General features: G+C 33.9%; 1 protein-coding gene across 2 annotated transcripts in view; it reads right to left on the bottom strand.

Annotated features, from left to right (window-relative positions):
• The window catches only part of stai (stathmin), a 107,896-nt gene that overhangs the window by 84,067 nt on the left and 10,162 nt on the right, over nucleotides 1–13,667 (bottom strand). The window contains exons 1-2 of one of the 2 annotated variants that reach the window (XM_089630919.1): nucleotides 6,676–6,792; nucleotides 1,705–1,997 (exon numbers count right to left, since the gene is read on the bottom strand). In XM_089630919.1, the coding sequence (XP_089487045.1) occupies nucleotides 1,705–1,729 (25 nt within the window). In that variant the 5' untranslated portion in view covers nucleotides 1,730–1,997; nucleotides 6,676–6,792. Of the gene's footprint in view, nucleotides 1–1,704; nucleotides 1,998–6,675; nucleotides 6,793–13,667 lie in introns of those variants that run through there. The other variant, XM_089630918.1, reaches the window with a different exon arrangement.

Here is a 13,667-nt window from a genome sequence, read left to right as displayed (position 1 = left end):
TTAGCCAAATCTTGGAATGGCATAAGATAAATGTGGTTAGAACCTTATGCAATTAATCGTTATGCCCTAGCTGGTTGCATGTGGTTTTATCTGCACATTAAGGAATGTTCGAAAATAGTAAGAATATGTCCTATTTAAAAAATATCCTTTAAAATACGTTAAACTAAAATACTTTAAACAAGATTCGACCTCAAAATCATAAATTGGTAAATAGATAATGAGAAATCATTTTTGCAAACTCAACTAACTTAGTAAAGTTAGAACCTTGTCAAACTGAGGCGACGAACTGTATGCAATGGATTCCGCTAATAAATTGAATGCACGTGACGTTTTTGTAAAAGATCACCAGATTCATGTAAAAATGATAATGCACATACTCGTATGCTAGGCAACTGTTTAGTGAGTAGGTAAGGTTGATTGAGTTTTATTATTTATTGTCGCAATTTGCTGTCATTATTGTAAATAATAATAGCGCTTTTATCGGACCTGTGTCACCTTTTGATTGAAATTATGGTTCTAGCGTGATGTGAGACAATTATTATCGCAAACTATAGACTATCGTGATATGGCAACACAGTTCACAAAATGACGGATATTCCAGGCATAAAACTAATAAATAAAAATATCGATATTATTTGTAACCAATAACATTTCGATTTACATAACAAAGGGATGCAGTGCCGGCTCGTATTTTATAAGCTGAGAATGAAAAGTATTTTATGAGTCGACTTGCTGAAAACTCGGGAATCCTACAATCACGTGCCCGTGTAGCCATTCAATAGATAGGTTGGGATATTTAAACTAGGTTAGGTTAGGTTAGTTATAGTTTCTTTTCAAAACAAGATTCGTACATTAATGTTAGTAAGTGCCTACTTGTTTCAAATGAAGATATAATTGAACTGCAAAGGTTTTCCGGAATCTCTTGGAAACCCATTACCTTTTTAAATACATCTATTTGAATTTAACTTTTGTTTTCGGTAATGAATGCAAATCTTGGAAGTTGAAATTAACAAGCTTCATGAAATCCGATCGAGCTGCAACTCGCCAGATCGATAGGATTCCACCAATTTCAATACTCGGTAAAACCATTTTATTTTAATTTTAAAAGAAATTTTAAAAATATTTCGGTATCACAGTAAATTTTTTTTAAATTGTTTTTGAGTTGATTTAAAAAAATACATATTTTTTAATGCGTGTAACGCACAAGATTCTCAACTGTTCCCAATCGTCTGGAGCCAGTGAGACTAGTGACCGGATAACTCATCAAAATGACAATTCAACAAACCGATTAAAAGTGTTATAAAGTTATGAAAAGTCATGAACCAAAAACTGTACAAATATTGTTTCATAACTTTTAATGACTTTATTTCACCTTTTAAATATGTGTTAAATTGTCATTTGGAGGAGTTATTACTGTAGTTAGTGAGGCTGAAGGTAATGGGGAGAGAAAGGAAGAGGAAGGTGGGGAAGTACCTGGCTATTCAAATCTGATCACCAAACACGTTTAAACGATTCAATTCTGAATGGTGGTCATTTACCAGGGCTATACTGAGAGTATTTATCACCCGCGAACGTGCCGCAAAATATACTATATATATTATTTATAATTAATAAATTGAGAAACTACACAAATGACCTTTCGAAGGCCGTCATAAACCATTTTAAATCAAACAAAGTTACATAACAATAATAAAAATAACTCACCCTCGTTAGCTGCGTTGTCGGCCATTTTTACAGTAGTAGTCAGTCTTTTCTTCTCCAAATCAGTCTTAAATTGTTGTTCTTTATTTGGTTGCAGCGGGATCAGTCTTTGTGGTAGTCAGACGCGAAAAACGTATCAACTAGATTTAGATTCTACGCGAAACACGACCAGAGATGGGGTTCTACGCGAAACGTACCAACTAGAGTTGGGTTCTACGTGAGACGTACCAACTCGGAGTGCGTCTGTTTGGGTTGTGGATTAGTATCTGCTGCAATGGTATTCTCGGGAGGCGGATCTAAAACAAAAACGTTAAAAGGAACGTGAATATATTGTTTATGGCTTCTGCATATGAAAAATAACGGTTAGAAGTGCACAATTTAATCTAATAAAATGCATTGCACCACGAATCAATAACCATCGGGAATAGTTGGTGGCGCACTCGTCGATACCGATAGCTGTTATGACTCCCTTGGGTAATGAGTTAGAGAGCGATGCTATATGGGAAACTAAACCATACCATATTATATTAAACATATGGAAATAAACTTGTGACATGCTTCTCATAAACCAATAATTAAATCTACAAATCCTTTAATAATTAAATATTGTTTCAACCGCTTATGGCGCTTATACTCTTGCGAGCCGAACCGCTGATCCAATCAATGAAATTATTCTTTTAACGAACATCGTACCGCCGCACAGTGGGCTGAAAATCGCCTTTCATAGACATAGAGATTTGAATTATCAAGGGTATTTTTTTTTGGCTAGAAATGAATCATCAACATTCAAAAGTGTTTTTTTCAACTTTGAGGATTTAAAAAAAAAATCGCAAGTTGCGCCACAATACGAAGTATGTCAAAAAATAAAAATAAATAGTAGTATATCTGTATGTAAGGATAGAATAGCCAACCTTATGATTCCAGAGATAGCCTCATTTTTAATGTCAGTGCCATACAAATTTTTCTTTAAAAAATGATAACTCCTTCATTTGTACTCGCAATTGCTTCGTACGAAATTTTATAGCATAGTGATCAGCAGAATCCATTTCTAGCCAAAAAAAATACCCTTGAAAATTCAAGCCTCTATGTCTATGAAAGGCGATTTTCAGCCCACTGTGCGCCGTTCGCGGCGGGTTCATTCCTTTCCCATTGATTCGCGCTGTTTGCGGTTGGTTCGTTCCTTTCCCATGGATCGTAGTTCGAGGTTCGTTGAAATAATAAATTCATTGAACGGTTCAAAAGGGTATAGGTATAGATAAATAAACGTCATTAGATTGACATTAGATGACAAATTCAGCCACTATGAGGTAAAAAAAACGTCGACCATATACCAAGTGTGTTGTATCTGAGTGGTTACATCAAAATATTTCCACGATTAAAACAAATCGATCAAGTACATTATCCAAATAAAACATTATTACAAATGAAATGTTTATTATTCGTCCGAATAAATTTGAATCAATCAATCGGGAATTGATATCACGATCACGCCACATCGTTTATTTCAACCAAATTGTTGTTAATTAAATATTTCTACCTTATTCCAACCAACTTATGTCTATAAAGATAAGTCAATCGATTGCTCAGTTCCATAAATTAAACAGTAGATAATATTATAGCCACTATGAACAGAACGGAAAATTAATTCATTGAAAATTTCATCACACGAAATCCATCGTCGTAACAAATAAAACTTAAAATTATAAATCACTCAAAAACAGACTTTATAAAAAATGCATGAAATAATAAAGCTTAAATTTTGTTCGTTTTTATGTTTATAGCAACAGTTACAGCACGATTGTGACGTGAGATGGCAAACATTTATTGATTACAAAACAAAGTCCACGGGATTTCCACCTCTGAATCCCAATGAAATATAACGTGAATAAAAGACATCGATTGAAAGTTTATCGAATTAGAACACCATTTCGATTTTATTGGCTCGAACGCGAAATTTTCTCTAAAATAAGTGTTTCACATAAATTCGGGAGGAATGGGAGATAAAGGCGAAGATATCGAGGAAAACGGAGGTAAAACGTAATTAAATAGGCAACTAGAATTTCAGTTCCGTAACAAATTTAACATTTATAATAATAATTATTGTATCACTTTGGATATTAGTCCGTAGAATAGATAGAGAAAATTCAATAAACATTTAGGCCCTGTGGTTTCGCAGAAATTCACGTGCGACAGTCATAAAATGGCCATTTAGCGCTATTTTTTGTTTACTTTAGAAGGTGCGTTTCAGCTTTTTATCAAATTGTAATAAGCTAACAATATTAACAACATGATAGTTGTCCTCTTCTACTGATCACAATTTGTTCGAAAGCTTAGGCGGACTTAGAATCGGCATTTAAATGTCAAAAAACAAAACGGCGCTGAACTTGACGACAATGTTACATTTGAATTTCTGTGAAACAACCCATCCTTACTGTTATAGAGAACATAAGTATCCTACAAGAGATGACAAATGAAAGTCTAGACGATAATAATATATCAGACGTTGAAGAGAACTCCAGCTTAATCGTTTAAACATTAGGTACGCGTGCGATTTGTTCAAGTCTTGGTAGCAATCTAAAAGAAGAGATGAATTATAATGTCTTCACAGTTGAGCAACAATTAGGTATGAACTTTATTTTGCAAGTACTGCGAAAATGGTCGTGTCGTTGTGATTAAAAATAACCACATAATCTGTATAATTTCTTCACTCTTGACAGTTTATCCAGCAAATGTAAGAATTTAATAGCCCGCGATCTACTTTTTTAAATTAAATATACAAACATATTACAATAGCTTTACAAATATAGGCTAATTACGAAAAAGGGATTTTTTTAACAAAACTGCCTAACTCAATTGGGATTTTTTTTCACGTGTTTGAATTGCATAGAGGCGCCACTATAGTTTATAAGGTGTGTAAAAAATTATATTAGTTGAAGGATATAATAATTAAGAAATAATATTAAACCTAGATGATATAATTAAGGACGGGTTGTTTCGGAGAATTTGAACAATTCTTCAAATTTCAACGTTCATTTCCGGGTTCTGTGAAAGTCCTATTCAAGTTCAGTTATTATATCATTATAGGCTAGTTGCTTGAAAAAACTGAAATTAAAGCAAAATTTTAAAAAATCTTTCACAGAACTTGAAAATGAACGTTGAAATTTGATTAATTGTTCAAATTCTCCGAAACCACCCGTCCTATATAACATAATATGATGTTAACTAATCTGTACAAAACAGAATAGAAATATGATAAAATAATACACATAAAAATAAAAATTGCTTAAATAATATAATAGTAATTAAACTAAGAAAATATAAGATATAGAAATAAAAGTACTTATTAGGTGGGTAATAATAGAAGGTAATAATAATAATAATATATTATCTTTATTGTGACAAATTTTCAAACTATAACTATAGAAATACATGAAAGACTGTTTTGTGTACATTGGTTTATAAATTAGATGAGTATATAATTTTATCAACGGAAAGTAATATATAAACAGTAGGTAAAATAAATGTAAATAATAGAATTGTTAATGTAGTTATGTGTTAAGGTTTATCATAGCCCGCCTCACTAGGCTTAGCCTGTGTTGAGGCAGCTATCTACCAAGTTTATTTATAGTACTATAACGTACCTACAATTATATAAAAATACGAACACTCAATAGTTAGGTAGCATCAATATCAATACATCATTTACCAAGTTCGTTTAAGGTCCTGATAATATACCTACAATTATATGAAAATACATACAATAATTAGGTCGCATCAATAACTGCGAATTTGGATGAGTGCACCGGTAAAGGCCCATTACTTTTGATCCAAATTTTTACGCTATCCTTGAAATTTTTTTTGGTGAATGACATAAGGTAAGTCCAAAGACAGAGCTGGCGATATTGTTAGAAATGGGTATATTATGAATCTGGTTTTACGAGTATTATTTGTTCATCGAAGACGATTATATTAATAAATCTAAACGAAACATGACACAGAAAATAAAATAAAATAGCGGTCGCAACTGGGTATCGATTCTCCAATCCAGGCCGCTCGCAATCGCCGTCGAAACTACATACATTGGTCGACATTCTTATTCTCGTCAAGGGTCACGTCATGGTCAGGGTCAGGGTTCTACGCCAAACAAACGTCATTCAACTCAAACAACGAGTGGAATGACATCGTCGAGAATTGAGGCCCAGGATCTCTATTTCACCAGGACAGCGCCTTTAACCACTCGACCACTGAGAACTGATTATTATACGTAATTTTTTACGATTTCAAATTTCAATCTCAGAATTACCAATATTATCCTCAACTTATTAAAAAAATAACCCTTATTATTTTGTTGTCACTAACCAATAGGTACAGAGGATAGAACGTCACACGGCGCAATTTGACACATACTCCCACTTCTTTTGAATCATTGTACAATGTGGGAGGCAGGTATGTGTACTGTTGCCCCGGGAACCATTTATTGGATAACCAACACTCCCGCTATAGGTCACCCTGAGCTGTTCGCTACGTTTGGGGACTTAACAGGAGTGCCCGGGTTCATGGGGTGAGGTTTGTCTAGGTCTTGGAGATGGATGGGTTTGCCCATCTACTGCGTGGTGGGTCGGATCGGGAGAGACTGGTTGAGGGAGACCTATTGACCTGTCCAGCCGGACACTCTCGACCCATCACCTTGCACCGCAGTGGGAGGTGAATTGACCCCAGATTTCCACCCACCCCACATACCTTTTTCCACCAAAAGATTAATTTGATTGCCACCAAAAGTTGATAGAATGCATTGTCATCAACAATGAGTCAATCTGCCGATTTCAGCTCGATCGTATGTCGGGAAGTGATTTAATTTCATCTTCAGAGATTTGCGTTCATTGATTCACGAAAACAAAATCTAAATTCAAATAGATGTATTTAAAAATGAAACCAAAATACAAATGCAGGGCACATAAACAAAAATGAACTCACAACAGTTTCGAGAGGATCTCCAATAAATCCAGGTGATTCAATTACTGACCACTGATGGGTAAGGTAAGTTAAATGCACTGTTTACATGGAACACTGGCGAGCTGTTAGTACCGAGTTGCACCGAGTTACTGGACCGGGGGGCCCGCGCCTCCCGGCACCACAGGGAGTTGGGGAGATGGTGGGAGGTAGGGGGGAGGATGGGGAGTGATGGGGGGAGAAGGGGGGGAAGAGGGTGGGAGCTATAGCGGACAGCGACCAGCGCCAGCGTACAACAGCCTGCCGCTGCGGGTCAAATCACAAAGCGCTTTTCAAATAAGGAGATGTTACTCTCGTTTTGCTCTGTACGATGTAGAAATCGGACTCGTTCAAGATGATGCATTACAAACCAGGTATTATAAATTGGTACCACGTAAGGTACTAAGGAAGACAACACAAAAAATATGATTTCAATGGCATTGTTGCTATACTTTATATATTTTTCAAAATAAACGCGATTGCAATGAATCTCTACTTAAATTACTGAACTCTTACCAAAGAAGAGATAGGCTTAGGTACCTAATTTAAAATTAGAATATTAATTTTGGTTGTGCCCGTACTGGTTCAATGAACTCAGATTTGCTTTGGATTTAAGTATCATTTTAAAAATTGAAACTGATTTTGTGAAGAATTCAGAGAAGTGTTAAAGTATCTACCTGTAAGTTACAGGCTGTAACCCATAATATAATATTTTAACAGGACGTTTTAAAATATTATCTTAAAAATTGGAACTGATTTGTCAGACTATCGAGTGATTTTTACGGGCCTGCGCTAATAATTTGATAAAAAGGTGATGTTATTAAAGAACAGCAAGTTAAATTACCTTTGGACGTGTAATTAATTACCTTTGGAGTAGTGACGCATTACGCTAATCTGATACTGAACATTATCTACCTAGTATTGATAGTGATTCATTGTGTTTTTTTTTCTTCAAATTTATTTTCAGAAAATTTAGATTTAAGTAATTAAAAAAATATCTCTTAAATCTTATCACTCATAAATAAAAATCTGTGATAAAGATTAGTATTAATTAGTTGATTTGATATTAAGTTGGTAATTTCCCACTAAACCGTTATACGTGATATAATCCCAAGTAGAGATCTAACGAAAGGTGAAGAAACGAAAAATAAATTTAGTACTTACTTACAATTTTGATGATAACAACACTAATGAATCTTTGCAAATTGGCTGAGAAATCTTTAAAATTTTGTCTGGTAATTTATTAATATGTCTGTACTAGGTATAATATAGAACTAAGGTCAACAACAAAACCTCACGGAATTGGAACATATACTTTAAAATACTAAGGACGGGTTGTTTCGGAGAATCTGAACAATTCATCAAATTTTAACGTTCATTTTCAAGTTCTGTGAAAGATTTTTCAAGTTCTGTTTTTATTTCAGTTTTTTCAAGCAACTAGCCTACAATGATATAAAAACAGAACTTGAATAAGTCTTTCACAGAACCCGAAAATGAACGTTGAAATTTGATGAATTGTTCAAATTCTCCGAAACAACCCGTCCTAATTGTCCGTAACTCCGGTTGAATGAGCTCTAGAACTTTTGAAACATGCAAATTTTTGATATTGTGTTTCATTTTCTAATTGAAAGCATTTGTTTGCAGAATTCAGACGAGACATAAAGTACCAACCCATTATACAGGTAAATTTTTAATCGAAAATAAGGAAGTTGAGTGAAAAATATTTTGACTTATAAAAAATATGTTCATGTAGATCAAAAAATATCGATTCTAAATATATAAATATATTTCTATATTATTATTCTTACAATTAGTTAACGTTCTTGAAAAAGCATTCAATAGCAATATACTGTATACGCTCCACGATTGGTCGAAAGAATTCTGTCGTCACATGTGTCGTGACTTGTACGTACAACGGAACACCTATGGTGCATCTCTTTCTATTACATGAGAGATGGTCGATTTAGATGAGAGAGGTGTATAGGCCAAAGGTTTATTTGGGTTTGTCAAATATATGTACGTATTTGTTATTATTATTATATGAAATGGATTTCTAAAGATACATATTCGTATAGTGCTTTATAATAATATGTTGTTTATTGCATAACTTAGATGTTTTTATTATTATACATGTCACAAAGCATGTGATACACTTCAGGCCGCCGGCCGCTCAGAAAAGTCTCACAGTGAACTGGGCTGTAAACCGTTATTTTACTTTTGGTCTTTACTTTTCTGCGCGGTGGTCCTGAATTCGCGCGGGGAACGTCAACAAGTAGCGACGGCGATACCGTACAAGTACCGTATCGGGCGTGAAAAGCAAATATTCTAACTTAAAATATTAATTTAACTATGAAATCTTAATCAATTTTCTTTTTTTTTAATAACATCAATTATAATAGACGGTTAACGTTGGTAAAAAAATTACTGGAATTCCTTGTTGAAGAATTAAATTTTTTTCCATACATAATGCTTAAGCGACGTGGTTTTCACAGTTCTAATGACGTCACACTACACCCCGCCTGTTACCGCTCGGATTCCGCTCGTTTTGGCGGGCTTAATAAAATTTAAACTTTGAGAATTAATTTAACTATGAAAACAAACTTTAAAAAAAAAAAAAAAAATACCAGTATTTAAGTTTGAATGCGAACATTGATAAAAAAAAAATAAAAAAAATGGACTCAACTTCCTTATTACTTGTGCGAAATTTAGATTGTGTTAAGAATACAGACGAGAGATGAAGTACCTACTTTTAATATAATATTTTAACAGAAACCTATAGCATAATTTGTTTATCAGAAAATTACTCAAATTCTACAGGGTGTCCGGGGGTAAGTGCGCCAACTTCGGAGGTGATTCTACAAGATTTTAGAAGTAAAAAAGATATATTATAACTATTTCTAAATTATAATGTTTTAAGGTAAACAGGTTAAATTGTTTGTACGGGAAAATAAATACTCTTCTATGGAAAGATATTTTTGCATAGGAAAACATCACCTCCCGAAGTTAGCGCACTTTACTCCCAGACACCATGTATATTTGAAAGGTGTATTTGTTTTTTTTTTGGGTAAATCTTATAAGTAATGACAGATTTCGTGATTTTTCACGGGTTTGCTTACTTCTACCATCATGTAGAATCAACTCCCGAAGTTAGCGCATTTTACCCCCAAACACCCTGTAGAATTTGAGTATATTTGAAATGTGAATTTGTTTAGTTTATTTTTTTTTAGGGTTTAATCTTGACAATTAATGTCAGATTTCGTGATTTTTCACGGGTCTGCGCTAATAATAAAATAATTATTTGTTGTACACATCCATTTCTTCTACTTTATGGATACCCAAGCTGCGAGAAATGGGAACACGTATTATAAACTAAAAGCTTTCAATGGTAAGAGCTTTTTACTAACAAAGAACATTTTGATATTGATTGCACGTCCCATTCCATATTGCACATCCACAGGATCGTGAGAGGGAGAGCGAAGGAAGTCAATAATAGAATTCGGGTGATTCAAGGAGAAGTCGCTGACCGAGCACCGTGTTCAGCAGGAAGGATTATTATTACACTCGGACTCATCAAGGACACAGGACGTGCATAATTCACATTGCACACGCCACACAAGGGGCATTGTTACGACTGCGGAACCATATTGTTTGGGAGAAACATAATTAATTGTTGAAAGAAAATGGTACATTAATTGTAATATCCTTGATATTAGGGTATGAGCTCAGTCATAGATGGCACTAGATTAGTCTATTAGGTTACACATAGATGGCGTTAGCTGTCGAGGATAATAAATAAGGTGAGAGCCTCAAGGTCGGGAACAGATTATTTCAACCGCCTGCTAATTGACTATCAAACCCATTGTCAATCTATCACAATAAATGTCCAAGTGTTTTGTTGAAGCCGGAGTTTTATTTTATTTTATTTAATCCGAGAGTTTGTGAGAAAACCAAGTTATTTTAATTTGTGAGATATTATTACTATCTTCAGTCTGCCTTTTAAACTTTCTTCAAAGTCGTGGTTGTGATAAAAATAGTTATTCCCAATATTGTTTCGTATTATGTAAGCATTAATATTCAGGCACATCATTATGAGTAACCATTAAAAAACCATATCATCAAATTGACTACATGTTTATAAATTCACTAAATCAGTAGACTGTGACTAATCCAGATAAACGCAATGGGTACCAAGACAAGACTTCATAATTTGGGAAAAATGGAATTATTAACAAATTAAGATTTTAATAAAATAATGTGTTTTTTTTAAATTATTTACAAAGATGGGAAATATTTTTTAAGTTCGTTTAATATTGCACAAAAATAAGGAGTAGGTATATGTAATGGCGATGTCATTTAATTATTTCAAACAATTTTGGACTTAAAATTCATACAGGATTTTGATAAAATATTTTCAGAGTGATATATTACCTATGCTAGGTATACATCTGCAAGCCGAACTGCCAAACTGAACCTCAACTTATTGGAAATAAACGAAGCCACCGCAAATGGTGCGAAAGGCCGCGCCGCTTGCAGTAGATTCGTTCCTTTCCCATAATTCGTTATACGGTTCGCAAATGTATACGTACCCTTATAGATCCACTTAGAATCGAAACATTGCTTGATGACCAGATTTGAATAGTCAGGCTCTTTCCAATCTTCCACCTAATTTTTTTTCAGATTCACAAAATATTTAATATGACATAGCCCCACCGGCTCCGGGCATTTGAAACTGATTTACGAAAAGCACATGAAAAAAATGTCTCTTTCAATGTTGTTAGGGGGAGGAAGCAAGACATGAACGGGTTGATTCGCTCCAATAAAGCTAGAGAATGAACTTACGTTCCCGACTAATGAGCTACAAGTAAGTGGGCACTTGGCCACCCCTGCCTCTTCCCCTGTGCGATTGTGTTTAATCAAAGTGTATCCTGTCATTAGAGACGCCTCAATCAAATCATCTAATGGAGAGTCTTGAAGGAAGCCGAGTGAAAGAGAACAAATGAGTTCGGGCGACAGAATTAAGACGAGGGAGAAGGGTTGAAAAAGCAGGGGTATTCTACTTATTTTACTAAATCATCGGGAGTTTTGGTGAAGCTACGATTAAGATTCCAATTAATCGGGGCAGTATTTGACTAGGCATATTTTACAGAGACAATTATATTTTAACTTGGCCATCATTGAAGCGATGATTTTGATTTCATCTAGAGAAGCACTAACTTATGATATATTCTTGCAGGTAATCCCCAACAATTAGTAAAGCGTTATGTGGGTGGAGTACATTACAAATTAAGCAGTACCTACGTATTAATTGTAATAAATTTTACAGTTTTTTAGTTAACTTCCTTTTAATTGTATGGCTAATAAATAATAGCAAATAAAGCACTAAAAATAATAAATTGTTACTAATCTAATCCTCAATGTAAGAAATTGTTGTACAAGTCATTTTAAAATATTTTAAATGCATCTTGCATACTGACTTCAAGCGGAATGTAATGGTCATAATTTATAATGAGGGCAGAGTTTTGTCTGTTTTCCCGTTCGTGAATCACAAATAAAGATCCAGCAGATAATTAGGAAATTGCAAGACAACTGACATGCAAAAACAGTCATGAGAACCAAAGACAATATGAAAGCAGACAAAATAAATAGAGCACAATAAACACGAATTACAACAAGTTCAACGTTTTTTTAGCATCCGTCGAGCAATACCTACCACTTTAGATGTGGATTGAATGAATATATATGTCAAAGTTAAAATCTGTACCCGAGTAGCACACAGATGCAACTCCAAAACACGAAAGTTCAGGAGAGCCGAAAACCTACGTGTTTTTAGCAAATCTCTTGTTGATAATTAAAACAATATTTCTGGAGTGGAAATAACTTAAGATTTGCTAAAAACACGTAGGTTTTCGGCTTTCCTGAACATTTTGTGTTTTGGAGTTGCATCCTTATGCTTCTCGGGTACTGAAATGTATCCATAAATGTATTTTCCACAACCTCCCCCGACGATAAAATTTAGTCCCAACTGTAGATTGTTCACAATGTGTTGTAGAATTGGAATGAATAGCCCTGTCGGCGACGATGACAATAGTCAACAGCCTGCGTCCCTGCGTGACAAGTAAGTACGCGTCTGGGATGAATTTCTTTGTCTGTCCTTCGTCCTCCCGCCCTCCTGGGAAGGGAGGGGGGAGACGATCTCTCCTCTGTCCTCTGTGGGCGGGAGTAAAGAGACATCACGCATCCGTCCACAGATACTAACTACAAGCACACCAAATTTATGGAGGTATCTACTATCACCAGCAGAATTTGATTAATAATAGTTTTGTGTGCTTGACAAGCAGAGAGTTTGCATCACAGGTATCTTAAATTAAAATTATCTAGAACCTGTGGCAATGGACATAATCGCAACATTCCATTTTGAAATTCTGTAATAATCGAATTATAATAATAATAGTTAATTTATATATGTAAATAAAAAATAAAAATAGTTTTGTGAAGGTTCACCTCAAGTACGCTTTACACTAAATAACCTAACCTAATATAATGGGAAAATATTATAAAATTTATGTTTGCAAATTAAAACTATATTTATGAAACTATGTATTAATGTGACTTCATTTATACTTGTTTGTTACATAATGCTTATAATTATACTGCTACTTGTATATTTATACTACTATTTTAATTTAACCCATTGATCTAACTGTTAATTTATGATATTTATTTTTTATTATATTTATTTTTTATATTTATTTTATCTTAATTTATCAAATTTTATGTATTTTGCCATTAATTATTAGTTTTTTCTATAGATACAACAGACATTATTTTTCTTCTTTTTTTAAACATTTGTTTTATAATACATATCAGTATATTATATATATTTATTTTCTATTTACCTGACTAGTAAATTATTTTACTGTTTTCAGTCTTACTGGTTTTGCAACAAACATGAATAAGTAATTGAATATATGAATAAC

Source organism: Hesperophylax consimilis, chromosome 4 (assembly GCF_061612785.1).
Source record: "Hesperophylax consimilis isolate HC1 chromosome 4, BYU_Hcon_1.0, whole genome shotgun sequence".
Classification (NCBI taxonomy): domain Eukaryota; kingdom Metazoa; phylum Arthropoda; class Insecta; order Trichoptera; family Limnephilidae; genus Hesperophylax; species Hesperophylax consimilis.
Note: the sequence above shows the minus strand (reverse complement) of the source record. Positions and strands in the feature narration are given on the sequence as shown.